Source organism: Hyla sarda, chromosome 2 (assembly GCF_029499605.1).
Source record: "Hyla sarda isolate aHylSar1 chromosome 2, aHylSar1.hap1, whole genome shotgun sequence".
In the NCBI taxonomy this organism is placed as follows: Eukaryota; Metazoa; Chordata; class Amphibia; order Anura; family Hylidae; genus Hyla; species Hyla sarda.
The window spans coordinates 1,068,121-1,084,836 of NC_079190.1; the positions used below are offsets into that span (position 1 = coordinate 1,068,121).

The window sequence follows — 16,716 nt, forward strand, 5'->3', positions numbered from 1 at the left end:
GAGGAAACCAGGCACTGCCCATCACCTGTCCAATACCATCCCTACAGTGATCATGGTGGGGGCAGCATCATGTCTGGAGGAAACCAGGCACTGCCCATCACCTGTCCAATACCATCCCTACAGTGATCATGGTGGGGGCAGCATCATGTCTGGAGGAAACCAGGCACTGCCCATCACCTGCCCAATACCATCCCTACAGTGATCATGGTGGGGGCAACATCATGTCTGAGGGAAACCAGGCACTGTCCAATACCATCCCTACAGTGATCATGGTGGGGGCAGCATCATGTCTGGAGGAAACCAGGCACTGCCCATCACCTGCCCAATACCATCCCTACAGTGACCATGGTGGGGGCAACATCATGTCTGAGGGAAACCAGGCACTGCCCAATACCATCCCTACAGTAATCATGGTGGGGGCAGCATCATGTCTGGAAGAAACCAGGTACTGCCCATCACCTGCCCAATACCATCCCTACAGTGATCATGGTGGGGGCAACATCATGTCTGAGGGAAACCAGGCACTGCCCATCACCTGCCCAATACCATCCCTACAGTGATCACGGTGGAGGCAGCATCATGTCTGAAGGAAACCAGGCACTGCCCAATACCATCCCTACAGTGATCATGGTGGGGGCAGCATCATGTCTGGGGGAAACCAGGCACTGCTCATCACCTGCCCAATACCATCCCTACAGTGATCATGGTGGGGGTAGCATCATGTCTGGAGGAAACCAGGCACTGCCCATCACCTGCCCAATACCATCCCTACAGTGATCATGGTGGGGGCAGCATCATGTCTGGGAGAAATCAGGCATTGCCCATCACCTGCCCAATACCATCCCTACAGTGATCATGGTGGGGGCAGCATCATGTCTGGAGGAAACCGGGTACTGCCCATCACCTGCCCAATACCATCCCTACTGTGATCATGGTGGGGGCAGCATTATGTCTGAAGGAAACCAGGCACTGCCCAATACCATCCCTACAGTGATCATGGTGGAGGCAGAATCATTTATGGGGGAAACCGGGTACTTTCCATCACCTGCCCAATACCATCCCTACAGTGATCATGGTGGGGGCAGCATCATGTCTGGAGGAAACCAGGCACTGCCCATCACCTGCCCAATATCATCCCTACAGTGATCATGGTGGGGGCAGAATCATGTCTGGAGGAAACCAGGCACTGCCCATCACCTGCCCAATATCATCCCTACAGTGATCATGGTGGGGGCAGCATCATGTCTGGAGGAAACCAGGCAGTGTCTATCACCTGCCCAATACCATCCCTACAGTGATCATGGTGGGGGCCGCTTCATGTCTGGAGGAAACCAGGCAGTGTCTATCACCTGCCCAATACCATCCCTACAGTGATCATGGTGGGGGCAGAATCATGTCTGGAGGAAACCAGGCACTGCCCATCACCTGCCCAATGCCATCCCTACAGCGATCATGGGGGGGGGGGGGCAGCATCATATCTGGGGGAAACCAGGTACTGCCCATCACCTGCCCAATACCATCCCTACAGTGATCATGGTGGGGGCAGCATCATGTCTGGAGGAGACCAGGCACTGCCCATCACCTGCCCAATACCATCCCTACAGTGATCATGGTGGGGGCAACATCATGTCTGAGGGAAACCAGGCACTGTCCAATACCATCCCTACAGTGATCATGGTGGGGGCAGCATCATGTCTGGAGGAAACCAGGCACTGCCCATCACCTGCCCAATACCATCCCTACAGTGACCATGGTGGGGGCAACATCATGTCTGAGGGAAACCAGGCACTGCCCAATACCATCCCTACAGTAATCATGGTGGGGGCAGCATCATGTCTGGAAGAAACCAGGTACTGCCCATCACCTGCCCAATACCATCCCTACAGTGATCATGGTGGGGGCAACATCATGTCTGAGGGAAACCAGGCACTGCCCATCACCTGCCCAATACCATCCCTACAGTGATCACGGTGGAGGCAGCATCATGTCTGAAGGAAACCAGGCACTGCCCAATACCATCCCTACAGTGATCATGGTGGGGGCAGCATCATGTCTGGGGGAAACCAGGCACTGCTCATCACCTGCCCAATACCATCCCTACAGTGATCATGGTGGGGGTAGCATCATGTCTGGAGGAAACCAGGCACTGCCCATCACCTGCCCAATACCATCCCTACAGTGATCATGGTGGGGGCAGCATCATGTCTGGGAGAAATCAGGCATTGCCCATCACCTGCCCAATACCATCCCTACAGTGATCATGGTGGGGGCAGCATCATGTCTGGAGGAAACCGGGTACTGCCCATCACCTGCCCAATACCATCCCTACTGTGATCATGGTGGGGGCAGCATTATGTCTGAAGGAAACCAGGCACTGCCCAATACCATCCCTACAGTGATCATGGTGGAGGCAGAATCATTTATGGGGGAAACCGGGTACTTTCCATCACCTGCCCAATACCATCCCTACAGTGATCATGGTGGGGGCAGCATCATGTCTGGAGGAAACCAGGCACTGCCCATCACCTGCCCAATATCATCCCTACAGTGATCATGGTGGGGGCAGAATCATGTCTGGAGGAAACCAGGCACTGCCCATCACCTGCCCAATATCATCCCTACAGTGATCATGGTGGGGGCAGCATCATGTCTGGAGGAAACCAGGCAGTGTCTATCACCTGCCCAATACCATCCCTACAGTGATCATGGTGGGGGCCGCTTCATGTCTGGAGGAAACCAGGCAGTGTCTATCACCTGCCCAATACCATCCCTACAGTGATCATGGTGGGGGCAGAATCATGTCTGGAGGAAACCAGGCACTGCCCATCACCTGCCCAATGCCATCCCTACAGCGATCATGGGGGGGGGGGGGCAGCATCATATCTGGGGGAAACCAGGTACTGCCCATCACCTGCCCAATACCATCCCTACAGTGATCATGGTGGGGGCAGCATCATGTCTGGAGGAAACCAGGCACTGCCCATCACCTGCCCAATACCATCCCTACAGTGATCATGGTGGGGGCAGCATCATGTCTGGAGGAAACCAGGCACTGCCCATCGCCTGCCCAATACCATCCCTACAGTGATCATGGTGGGGGCAGCATCATGTCTGGAGGAAACCAGGCACTGCCCATCGCCTGCCCAATACCATCCCTACAGTGATCATGGTGGGGGCAGCATCATGTCTGGGGGAAACCAGGCACTGCCCATCATCTGCCCAATACCATCCCTACAGTGATCATGGTGGGGGCAGCATCATGTCTGGGGGAAACCAGGCACTGCCCATCATCTGCCCAATACCATCCCTACAGTGATCATGGTGGGGGCAGCATCATGTCTGGGGGAAACCAGGCACTGCCCATCACCTGCCCAATACCATCCCTACAGTGATCATGGTGGGGGCAGCATCATGTCTGGGGGAAACCAGGCACTGCCCATCACCTGCCCAATACCATCCCTACAGTGATCATGGTGGGGGCAGCATCATGTCTGGGGGAAACCAGACACTGCCCATCTCCTGCCCAATACCATCTCTACAGTGATCATGGTGGGGGCAGTTCATGTCTTGGGGAAACCAGGCACTGCCCATCATCTGCCCAATACCATCCCTACAGTGAAGTATGGCAGAAAATCAACAAATCCAGAATACTTATGTCACTTCAAGATTATAGTTTTTCCTTTTCAATAAAATAGTAAAGATTTGTAGAATTCTGTTCTCAGGGATGAAGACTTTCTGAATACATTGAATTGAATTTAGAATTTCTTATCACAGTAAATTAATGAAAACAAGTTTTCTAAACCATAAAACTTATTCACCTAAATCTCCAGTGTCTTATGTGTCCCGGATGTTTCACCTACAAAAAAACAAAAATGAATTGAAATCCACAGAGAAGATAAAACTCAGGTCACCAGTGAGAGGAAACCTTGAATCCCGCAGGACACAAAACCCATATAAACTTGTTATCGTAATGTTCATCAGCAATGCCGAGGATACGACCCTCACAGGTAGGTCGCTTTTTGCAGCTTTACAATGGACATATTTTTAGTAAAGTGTTTGTTCTAGATCTGTGTGTGTTGGGGGGGGGGGGGGCATAAGTGTAAGTGCCATGGGCCCAAGGACCTGACCAATATCTAATGCCTTAAGCCTCTTAGCTACCAAGGTTATTACCAATAAGAATTAGCAATTTACATAATATCTCCTGGAAATTTATGGCTGAGCCAATTGGGGCTTTTATTCGCTCCCGGCAATTGTCCCGTGTACAATCACAGCTCTTTTTTTAAAAGTTTTTTAAAAGTGTGAAAAATCCCCTCCTCCAATAAGAAATAAACATATTTGGTATTGTCGCGTGCGTAAATGTCCGAACTATCAAAGTATAATGTTAATGATCCATACGGTGAACGGCGTAAACGTAAAAAAAAAAAAAGTCCAAAATTGCTGCATTTTTGTGACATCACATTGCAAAAAAAAATGTATAAAAAGCTATCAAATTGTTACATATTTGCAAAAGTGGTAACGAAAAAAAGGAAAGATCGCAGCGCAAAAAATGAGCCTCCATATCGTCCCGTATACAGAAAAATGAGAACGTTATAGGTGGTCAAAATAGGGCAATTTCAAACATACTAATTTTGTTAAAATAAGAGATTTTTTACAGCAGTACAATTATTTAAAAAAGCATATAAAATCATTTTAATCGTATTGACCCACAAAATAAATTACATTTCATTCTTACCATAAAGTGTACAGTGTGAAAACAAAACCTTCAAAAATTTGCTAAATTGCGGTTTTCTTTTCAATTTCCCCACATAAATAATATTTTTTTGGTTGTGCCGTACATTTTATGGTAAAATAAGTGATGTCATTACAAAAGTAAAATTGGTGACGCAAAAAAAAAGTCCTCATATGGGTCTGTGGATGAAAATATAAAAGAGTTATGATTTTTAGAATACAAGGAAAAACGAAAATGCAAAAATAAAATTGAGCCCTGAAGAGGTTAAAGGAGTAACAGCAGATGACTCCGGGTGCTGCAGGAGAGATTGCGGGGGTTCCCAGTGGTGGGACCCCCGCGATCAGACATCTTATCCCCTATCCTTTGGATAGGGGATAAGATGTCTAGGGGCGGAGTATCCCCTTAAGGGTTAGGCAGAGTTATTTTTATTTAAAAACATGTAAACATCTCAGACTGCAGCCGGGACAAAGACAAGCTCAGCACTGCTCCGTCTGCCAATCAGACAGGCAGGAGCCAGCACTGTGCTCATAGCACAGCAGGGCATATTCCTGACTCTGTCTTACTGCACGCCCTCATTCATTTTACTATCTGAGCTCCGATCTTTCTTCTCTCTGCATATGCAGTTGTAAACAGAGGAGAAGATTAGGACTTCAGCATGAGTCTGAAATCTATAAAAAGGGTTTGCGACCAGGACTGGTAGCGAGACCTCTAGTGGTAATTTTTTTCAAAGTGGAAAATTAAGTAGAAAGAAGCATATTTTTTTAATAACATGCAATTGGAAAGTTATTCTGCATACATCAATCTATAATATATCAAAAGTTTTTTTGATGAAAGGTACCCTTTAACCATAAGCACAGAGCTCTGGCCACTGGTACCGTAACATCTCTGCCACTGCTGCAGAATAGACCTTTTTCAGCCCGATGTCAGCCTTACTCTCCATCACAAATAATGCAACGGAAATAAGGACTTCTTCGAGAGCTTTGACACCGCTAGATGCACCTTAGGAGGACCCTCCCAGAGCTCTGATGCTTTAGGGTCCATCTTAGAAACCATCTTGTACCGAGATGAAACCTCAAACGTCTTCTCTGGTTTAGACCAGTCAGCTTGCATAAGATCTTGCAGAAGAGGATGATAAGGTAGCACCTTGTGATTGGTATCAGAGAAGTACTAAAGGGCTTCTTTCATGGGAAGATCAAATGATGCAGATTTTCCTTCCACGGTTACTTGGACCACTTTGATAAGTATACTAATCTTGTTCTTATAGGAGGGTGTGCAAAAAAGGACAGATGGCGCTCCAATAGTGCTGTTTAACTCAACGCGTTTCGAGAGGGGATTCCTCTTTTCGTCATGTAGTATACATGGGTAATCACAGTTACATAGACTGCATGGGTGCTCAGGACAATGCATTTCGAGAGGGGATTACTCTCTTCATAAGGTCCCTTCGGGACCTGACGAAGAGAGGAATCCCCTCTAGAAACACGTTTGCCTTAGCACCCAGCTGTGTATCTGCGATTACCCATGTACCCTTCGGGACCTGACGAAGAGAGGAATCCTCTCTTGAAACGCGTTGTCCTGAGCACCCAGCTGCGTAACTGTGATTACCCATGTACCCTTCAGGACCTGACGAAGAGAGGAATCCCCTCTCGAAACGCGTTGTCCTGAGCACCCAGCTGCGTAACTGTGATTACCCATGTACCCTTCAGGACCTGACGAAGAGAGGAATCCACTCTCGAAATGCGTTGTCCTGAGCACCCAGCTATCTGTGTAACTGTGATTACCCATGTACCCTTCAGGACCTGACAAAGAGGAACCCCCTCTTGAAACGCTTTGTCCTGAGCACCTAGCTGTGTATCTGTGATTACCCATGTACCCTTCAGGACCTGATGAAGAGAGGAATCCCCTCTTGAAACGTGTTGTCTGAGCACCCAGCTCTGTGTAACTGCAATTACCCATGTACCCTTCGGGACCTGACGAAGAACAATTTTGACTAAAACCATCCAAAGAACCGCTTGGCCTCTAATTGGAAGCTGGATTCCCCAGACCCAGTAGAGCAACTTTTAGAAACATTACCAGGACAGGCGTCTAGGAGAGGCCGATTACACTTGGTACATTCCATGGATTTCCCTTCTCTTCCTTTTCCCCGTCTAAAGACTTTTAAACGCCTGGAAAAGTAACAGAGACCTAAACCAGCATCTTTTATAACAAAACAATCACTGGAAAGCACAGAAACCTGAACGTAACGTGTACCTTTCTGTCCAGCTGGAGGCGCTGCCCGTCAGAATCCTGACATATGGAAGTCCAAAGGCCACTTTAAATAAGTTCCTATGGCCAAGGAAATCAAATTAAGCATCGACCCATTCTTCAATCAAGATTGGCATAAGGACTAACCACTGAGAGATTGTGCTGGCCAAAACATGAAGTCCCGCTTCCATGCAGGATCCCAGCACAGGAAGTCGTTCCCACACTTCAGTCACACAAGGAATCCCATCCATCTCCAGCACCTCACACTAACAAAGGTATCTCCATTCAACAAACAGGGGGATGCAGATACCTGCAGTCAGAGCGGCCGGGGGCCCCGAAACCTGTAAACGCCAAAGCATTCTCTCACCCGGGAGGCCCGGGAAGGGAAAAGACTGGAAACCCCAACCCCAGATAGCTCCAAATCATCCTATGGAGCACAGGAAAAGATCAATCTCTCCTGGTCGCAGAAGAAACAAAAACACAGCATTGGGAGGAGTTTCCAGGATATTTTTGGGGGTACAGACTTGTAATTAGTTTACTCTAACATCAATTGTTTCTGCTGCTTAGTAGGAGGAGATGACATCACAAGGTGCGTAGCTGTGATGTAAAGAGCCCCGCAGTCTGCACCCAGCGTTCGGAACAAAATGTTCCATACGCTGGGGCAGTGGAGTACCCCTTTATCCCATTTGTTTCTATGCTGCTGTAGGGCGATATGGAAAGAGAACTTACAATGGTGTGAATAATTTTGATTACAACTGTAAAAAAAAAAAAATGGTTACGCTTTACTTGAACTAAGTAGAAAAATAACAGGACTCCTGCCTCTTCTCCTGACAGGTGCTCGGTTCTCCTGAACGGCCTTACAGCGATGGCGGATGCCATAAACATCTCTATGGTCTATTTCTCTCATCAGGACTTCCTCCTGTTGGGATTCCCAGGCTTCCATAAATCTCGGCACCTCTTGTTCATCCCATTCTTTATCGTCTACCTCGTCATCCTAGTCACCAATGGTCTGATCATCCACACGGTGCGGGCGGAGAGCTCCCTGCATGCTCCAATGTACGTTCTCATCTCCTCGCTGTCTGCCGTGAACATCTGCAGCACGACCACCATAGTACCAAAGATGCTCCTCGGATTCCTCTTCCATCAGAATCACATATCACTGGATGGATGTTTGATTCAAATGTTCTTCATTTACTGTACCTCTTTGCTGGACTGCAATATCCTGCTGATGATGGCGCTGGATCGGTATATCGCCATCTGCAGGCCATTGCGTTATTCCAGTATAATGACCAAGCATAATATGTTCCTCCTGGCGTTTGCCTCATTGATACGTAGCGTATTTACTGTATGCCCTATCATCTACCTTGCTTCTCGGGTACGTTACTGCAGATCAAACATCATCCGCCATTTTGCTTGTGAGCACATGGCCCTGCTAGGTTTGGCCTGTAGTAATATCACCAAAAATAAACTGGTTGCGTTAAGCCTTAGAGTCTTCTCCCATATATTTGACATGAGCTTCCTCTCCATCTCATACGGCAGCATCCTGAGGGTCGCCCTGACCATCTCCAGCGGAGCTGCAAGACACAAGTCTCTACACACATGTGGGACCCACATCCTGGTCATCCTGATCGTCTACTTCTTCAGGATGTCATCGTCTATTGTCTACAGGGTGTCCCGATCTGTGTCTCAAGACACACACAACCTTCTCACTGCCATGTACCTATTCATTCCTGCCCTGGTCAACCCAATCATTTATGGTCTAATGACCAAGGAGATCAGAATTCGGATCCTAAATGTCTCTGGCCAGGTACATGTAAGATTTCACACGACTGGCTAGTAGATATATCGCCAGTTTTTACTAGAATGCTGGAAGTCTTCATTGCTCTATGGGTAGAAAGCCAAGTAAGTTTTTGTAGAATGAAGAATTTTTCCATAAGCTGAAATAGAAAGGAGAAAAAAAAAATCTAAACTGTGATTATGCAGCATCTTCAGCAGACGAGGGATTCACCGAAGCCTCAGTCTAGTATAAGCCGTCAAGACTCTATAAGGTGGATACATGCATATGGCAGACTTGTAATGGTCACAGGACAGACATATCCTGAAGATAATACAGATTATCATGACGGTCAGTGGGGTGTATCATTGTAATACCTATCTAGTTGTAATACCTACCTAGAAATCGTCACGTGATGATGAAATGAGATGCACGGATGGGTAAATATCTGTTCCTGAAGAATAACGTTGTAGTTCTTCATCAATTACTACGTCACACATCTACATCTATTCAGTTGATATTCTCTTAGCTTTCCTTGAGCAGATGTGCACACGCTTAGACCCTAAAGTTCTGCATAAGAAAACCAGGGGAGGGCAAAACAAACATGGAGGTTTTTGTCCCCTTCTCCAGATGCCTGTCTGCACACAATCCTGAGCTCTACAGACAGACAGTTCTTTCCTCCTCACAACTTGGTCCTTTGCTCTGATATACATTGTCAGCTGTGAGATCTTATAGAGACGGGGCAGTGTCTATACAAATCCTCAATGCAAGTCCAGAAAAAGCTATGACAGCCGGCACTAAAAAGTAGAAAGAGAAAATGTTGTACGCATGGAACAGTTTTGATTTTAAACCCAGAGAACAATTGTGGGGGACCAGGTGTGTGCCTGAACGTGGAGGTGCTAACGTTGTAGAACAAAAAGGGGGTTCATAACATGTAAAAAGTAGGAAAAATTGTCGTTGCACTCACCACAGACACGGTATGGAGATTTTCAAAGTAGAAAAATCTTTATTTTCACATCACAGAATGCTGTACATCCAAAGTGAAGGAGAAGAAAGGGAGAGAGACAGACATCAGCTCCGAAGAGCTGACAGGAAGCGACGAATCGTTTCGCAGTGAATACTGCTTGTTCACGCTAGTCTTGGAGAGACCGGCCCCGACTTACATACGCGGAGCCGGTGACTCACTGGAAGTGCATCCGGACCTGTGGAAGTGTTCGTGCAAAGGGTGAGTAAAGTTTTTTGCATAGCTATGTGTACGTGCACGGTAATAAAAATAAAAAGGGAGAATAAAAAAAATGGTCATGGGAACACAGTCTCCACTGCAAATGGCTGGCAGCTGGTGCTACGGGATTATGTAACAATCAAAAAAAAAATCCTGAGCTGGTGTAATTACTAAGTGCATATTTTTTATTAAATATTACGCTGTCAGAAGATGCATTTGCAGGAGGAGGTTGATCGCACTAAAAATGAATTCGAAAACGAGATTATATCTGGCATCTGGTGGAAGGAGACCCAGACTTGCATGATGTTGCAACGAATAAACCAATCTTTGCACACAGGAAAAACAAAACCCTAAAAGATCATCTGGTACGAAGTACCTTCTTCTCAAGTACACATGAACCTGACTGGCTTACGTCATCTACCCCTATTGGGAATTTCAAATGTGGCCACTGTTCTTATTGCCCCAACTTCTTTAATGGAAAGAATTACCAGATTGGAGGTGTGGACATCAACGTAAAAGATCTGATAACATGCAGATCCGTCTACATAGTATACATCATTCTATGTCCATGTGGTCACTTTTACGTCGGCTCAACCATCAGGAATCTATTTATAAGATTCAGAGAACATTTGCGGAACTCCAGACTAAGTACCGACCGGAGTACCGGGTTTAGCAGAACATGTCCGCAGCAATCACTTAGATCGATCCTGTCTGAAAGTCTTAGGAATTGAACAAATAAAAAGGCAATTTACAGGAAAAACTAAAGAAAGCACCTTACGTTACAAAGAGGCAGTATGGATCTCCAAATTAAGAGCAACAGGATTGGGCTTCAATGAAAAAGATGAACTGTATGCCCGCATTTGACCTTTTTTTCCTTAAACATGCCATAGTAATTTATTCGTGCAAGTGTTCTCTCCCTTTTCCCTTTTTCATCCCTAACGCTGAGATTGAAATAATACCATCACTGTTTACATTTAAATTTTTTGTGTTCCTCCTTGCTCTATTCTACAGCATACGACTTATTTCTTTTCCTGAATACAATATTTTGCAGGCATGTACAAATTCGGAGACATACGATCAATATTACAATATTATAATCTCGTTTTCGAATTCATTTTTAGCGAGATCAACCTCCTCCTGCAAAAGCATCTTCTGACAGCATATTTAATTTAAAAAAAATAATATGCATAGTAATTACTTCAGCTCGGGATTTTTTTGATTGTTACATAATCCCGTAGCACCAGCTACCAGTCATTTGCATTGGAGACAGTGTTCCCATGACCATTTTTTTTTTTTTGTTTTTTTTTTTACCGTGCACGTACATATAGCTATGCAAAAAAACTTTACTCACCCTTTGCACGAACACTTCCACAGGTCCGGACACACTTCCAGTGAGTCACCAGCTCCGGGTTTATAAGTCAGGGCCGTTCTCTCCAAGACTAGCGTGAACAAGCAGTATTCACTGCAAAGCGATTCGTCGCTTCCTGTCAGCTCTTCAGAGCTGATGTCTGTCTCTCTCCCTTCTCCCTCACTTTGGATGTACAGCATCCGTGATGTGAAAAAAAAAAAAAAGACTTCTACTTTGAAGATCTCCATACCGTGTCTGTGGTGAGTGCAACCAATTTTTTTTCCTACTTTTTGCATCTATACAAATCCTGTCCACTCAGATGAATTTAGCACAGGTGACTCCGATCAAGATGCAGAAACAGATGCCCAAGAGAAATGGGAGGAGCCAGAGCTAGATATCATGTGTCATAGCAAAGGGTCTGAATACTTGTTCATGCCAAATAGTTTTTCATTGTAAATAAATTTGTTTTTTTGGGGTATTGAGTGTAGATCAATGGAGGAAAACCATTAATTTTTATTTTTTTATTAACTTCCCATCAATCCTCTCAGAACTGAAGACTCACCCTATTAAAATATTCATTGCCATAAAACGTAGAATTAGGCTTTCCGATTACCCTTGTTTAATTTATTTACTATTGTCCTTGCGAGGGATTGGTTCTCTTAGGCTTATTCCTGCTACTTGATTGTGCTGTAATTTTCTGTTTGCATTCAAGACTAGTTTGTTGACTAATTTTTTGCCATATTCCTTGTATATTTTGGTTTATTATAAAACCATCAATAAAAATGAACAATTTAAAAGAAAAAAAAAAAAGATTTGTTAACACTTACCGTAAAATCTCTCGAAGGATCCATTGGGGACACAGACAGTGGATGTATCTTACTGTCTCTAGGAGGTGTGACACTATGGTGATAAAAGTCAGCTCCTCCCAGCAGGATACACCCGCCATCAGGCTCTGAGCTAGTCAGTTTAAGTTCCAGAGCAAAAGGAGACCAATAGGTCAAAAGGAAAAAACCCAAATTGTCCGAGAACCAGAAGAAAAAACATAACTGTACACACCCTCGGACAGAGAACCAAGGAAAAACCCCAAAAAAGGGCGGGAGCTATGTCCCCCAATGGATCCTTAGAGAAAAGGAGATTTTTTTTAACACTGAACGTAAAATCTCTCTCGATCGGCTCCATTGGGGGACACAGACAGTGGGACATACCAAAGCCGTCCCTTGGGTAGGCAGATAAGTAATCAGGCAGACGGCTGATCCACTGCCGCCTGCAACACCTTACGCCCCAGTGAAGCATCAGCCGACGCGAAAGTATGAACCCGATAAAACCTCGAGAAAGTGTGCAAAGACGACCAGGTAGCCGCCTTGCAAATCTGCGAGGCCGAAGCTCTATTCTGGAGAGCCCGGGATGCCCCAACAGAACGAGTGGAATGAGCCACAACCCTGAAAGGAGGCATCTTCCCCTTACAGCAATAGGCTTACGAAATGGGAGACCGAATACACCTAGAAATGGTGGCCTTGGAAGCAGGTTGTCCCTTGCGACGACCCTCCGTCAGGACAAAAAAGGAATCACACTGACGAAAGGAAGAAGTGATTGAGAGATAAGACCGAACAGCCCGAATCACGTGCAGCTTGTGCAGTAAGCACTCCCTAGGATGAGAAGGAGCCGGACAAAATGACGGGAGGACAATATCCTCATTGAGATGAAAGGCCGAGACCACCTTAGGTAAAAAGGAAGGGTCTGGCCGGAAAACGACCTTGTCCTGGTGAATCACCAGAAACAGAGAACGGCAGAAAAAGGCTGCCAATTCAGAAACCCTCCGGATGGAGGTGATAGCCACCAGAAACGCCACCTTCCAAGAAAGGAGGCGGAGAGACACCTCTAAGGGGCTCAAAGGGTGCACCCTGGAGGGCACTCAGAACCAAATTCAAGTCCCAAGGGGAAGAAGGTGACCGATGAGGAACGGCGTGCGCCACTCCTTGCAGAAAGGTCCGGACATGAGAATTAGAAGCCAGGGGCCGCAGGAAAAGAACAGTAGAGGGCCGAAACCTGACCCTTAAGAGGACTGAGACACAACCCCAACTGCAAAAAGGCGAGAAAACGGGGAACAGAGAAGGTTCACCAGGGAGAAGTCTTGTACTTCACACCAACAAAAATAAGACCTTCAAGTACAGTGGTAAATCCTTGCAGAGGAGGGCTTACGAGCCTTGAGCATGGTGCGAATGAATAGGGAAGAGAACCTGCGGGCCCTCAAAACCGCGGTCTCAACGGCCACGCCGTGAAATGCAGCGACTGTAAATTGGGGTGGCAAAGAGGACCCTGAGAGCAAGTCCGGACAGGGCGGAAGGCGCAGTGGAGAGTTGTCCAGGAGCCTGACTAAGTCGACGTACCACGACCTTCAGGGCCAATCTGGAGCTACCAGAATGGCGGGGATGCCCTCTGCCTTGAGCTTCCTCAGCACCCTGTGAAGCTGAAGAGGGGGGAACAGATAGGGTCGGGCAAACCACACCCAAGGAATCACTAGGGCATCCACGGCAAGAGCCTGACACAAACAGAAGGATCTTCCGATTGTGCCGCGACGCGGTCCACGTCCGGAATGCCCCAGAGGTCGCAAAGGTGCGCGAAGACCTCTGGATGTAGAGACCACTCGCCGGGGTCGGGTGAGGATCGACTGAGGAAGTCCGCTTCCCAGTTGAGCACCCCCGGGATGTGAATTGACGAAATGGCCAGAACCTTGCTCTCCGCCCAGGAGAGAATCTTGGTCACCTCGGCCATGGCTGCCAAGCTGCAAGTGCCGCCCTGACGATTTATTTACGCCACTGCCGTGGGATTGTCCGACTGAACGCTGACAGGACGGGACTGAAGATGGGAATCCCAATGAAGACGACAGAAGAATCACCCGTAATTCAAATATTTTTGGGGAGACCAGAGTCTCTGAACCATCCAATCCCTGAACACGCCGCCCCAGCCCGACAGGCTGGCATCCGTTGTAACAACCTGCCAGTGAAGAGGAAGAAATGACCGCCCCTGGAGAAGAAGGGGGGAACGGAGCCACCAGAGCAGAGACTGACGGACCCTGAGGGGGAGAACAATCTGACGATCGAGGGACAGAGGAGACCTGTTCCACCGAGAGAGAATCGCCATTTGGAGGGGATGGTAATGAAACTGGGCAAAAAGGTACGGCCTCCATAGTTGCCACCATCCGACCCAGGACTTCCATACAAGTGTGGATGGAGACCGATACCTGGGTCCGAAGGGAGCGGACCCCCGACCGGAGCGCCAGACGTTTGTCCGGTGGAGGCAGTGTCGAAAAGAAGTCGCAGAAAGGTTAGAGACTGGGTAGGACGGAGGACTGACTTGTCCTGGTTGACCATCCACCTGAAGAGAGTCAGAGTTTGGAGAGTGATGTCCAGATTCTCCAGAGTCTGGGCCCTGGTTGGAGCCTTGATGAGAAGGTCGTCCAGATAGGGTATCACTGAGATTCCCCTCGACCATAATAGGTCCTTCACTGGCGCAAGCACCTTTGTAAAGACCCGTGGCATGACCAAAGGGGAGGGCTACAAATTGAAAGTGCCCCTCCAGAACCGCAAAGCAGAGGTACCGATGATGGCCCGGAAATATTGGCACATGGAGGTAGGCATCCTTGATGTCCACCGATGAAAGGAACTCTCCTTGTTCCAGGGATGCCACTACCGAACGGAGGGATTCCATTCAGAAGTGGCGGATGAAAAGATGAAGATTGAGATGCCTGAGGTCCAAAATTGGACGCACAGAATAGTCCTTCTTGGGGACCACAAAAATATTTGAATAGAAACCCTGAAAACGTTCCCCTGAAGGAACAGGAATGATAACCCCCTGGAGAAGCAGAGACTGGAGAGCCGCTCGAAACTGCTGCGCCAGAGGAGGAGACCGGGGGGCCCGGGATCGAAAAAAAAAAGATTCCTCGGAAGGGATACAAATTCGATCTGGTAACCGTTGTACACCACGTTCCTAACCCAAGAGTCTTGAATGTTAGCGGTCCAAATGTCTCTAAAAAGAGATGATCTCCCACCCGAGAAGAAACCGCAGGTGGGGGCCTCACTTCATGTAGAAGTGGGCTTGCGGTTGCCTGATTTGGGTGCAAAACGGCCGGACCGGTTGGAGTCCGACTTCCAAGACGGGCGAGCCCGGAACGAGGGAGCCATCTTGTACCGTGAGGGCGCCTGCCCGGATCCCTTGTAGGAGCTGGAGGTCCGAAAGGACAAGGCCTTCCTTTGGGAAGTAGGGCGAGCCTTATTTTGAGGTAACAAGGAACTCTTACCTCCCGTTGCCTCGGAGATAATCTCATCACGGCGTTTGCCAAAAAGATGGCCAACCGTAAAGGGAAGCTCAGTGAGATCTTTTGGAAGCGGCGTCCGCATTCCAAGCCTTAAGCCACATAGAGTGGCGGAGAGCAGCTAGATGACCCACAGCATAGGCAGAACAACGGGCTGCCTGCATGGAAGCTGCGCACAGAAAATCCCCGGCTTTAGAGCATTGGAGAGCCAAAGCAGATAGACCCTCGGGGGGGAGCCCGCTAAGATATCCTGAAGGAGCTTTTGGCACCACTCCGACAGGCCCTTGGACACCCATGTGGAGGCGAAGATAGGAAGAAGAGGAGCCAGCAGCTTCCATGGCAAACTTCGCTAAGGATTCTATCTTCTTGTCCGTGGGATCCTTGAAGGCATCGGCATCTGCCAGAGGCAGTGTAGTCGCCTTATTGATCCGGGAAACTGGTGGGTCCACTGAGGGAGGAGAAACCACCTTAGTGACAAAGTCAAATGGATAACGATCTTGAATTGTCTTGATTCCCGGGAACCTCTTGTTTGGATGTTTCCATGCGGTCTCCAGAACGTCGTCAAAGTCAGCGTGAGAGCTGAACTTCTGAGGTGCTGGCTTAGCACGATGAAAGGATACTCCTGGATTGACATCCGAAGATCCTGGGTCCTCTAAGTGAAAGGTGTCTCTCAGGGCTGTAACCAAAGAGTTAACAGTTGCAATTGAGTCCGGAAGCCTGCAGGCTCGGAAGCCTCGTTCACCAGGGGAATGAGAATGGGTAGAGGCAGCCCTGGAAGGGGGGCGCGACTGACCGAGAACGTGGCTCTGGCTTGGCAGAGGGGAACGCTCACATCTACTTGAAGACTCATTGGAAGAGTCAGACGAGGCACCCCTAGGACGCTTGTGAGAGCGTGAGGAATGTGGAGACGAGGAGCGAGCCCTTCCAGAGGTCCTGCGCAGGGAAGACCCCTTCAAGGCAGACACCACTTCCCGGGAGGCCTCAGCCACCAAGTGGGAGACTTTGTTCAAGTCAGCCATATACTGGGTCAGGGAAGAAACCCAGGCTGGGGGAGCGGCAGGATCCACCAAGACCGAAGGGGCATCAAGGG

The 16,716-nt window shown here is 48.0% G+C and overlaps 1 protein-coding gene across 1 annotated transcript; it reads left to right on the forward strand.

Moving 5' to 3' along the window:
• The first annotated feature begins 7,646 nt into the window (after positions 1 to 7,646).
• On the forward strand, positions 7,647 to 8,807 carry LOC130358144 (olfactory receptor 52K1-like). The gene has a single exon (XM_056560972.1). The coding sequence runs from the start codon at positions 7,836 to 7,838 to the stop codon at positions 8,805 to 8,807; it is 972 nt and encodes a 323-aa protein (XP_056416947.1). The 5' UTR covers positions 7,647 to 7,835.
• The last annotated feature ends 7,909 nt before the right edge of the window (positions 8,808 to 16,716 follow it).

Coding starts and splice junctions, on each gene's coding strand:
- LOC130358144 (XM_056560972.1), top strand. CDS start 7,836: ATGGCGGATGCCATAAACATCTCTATGGTCTATTTCTCTCATCAGGAC.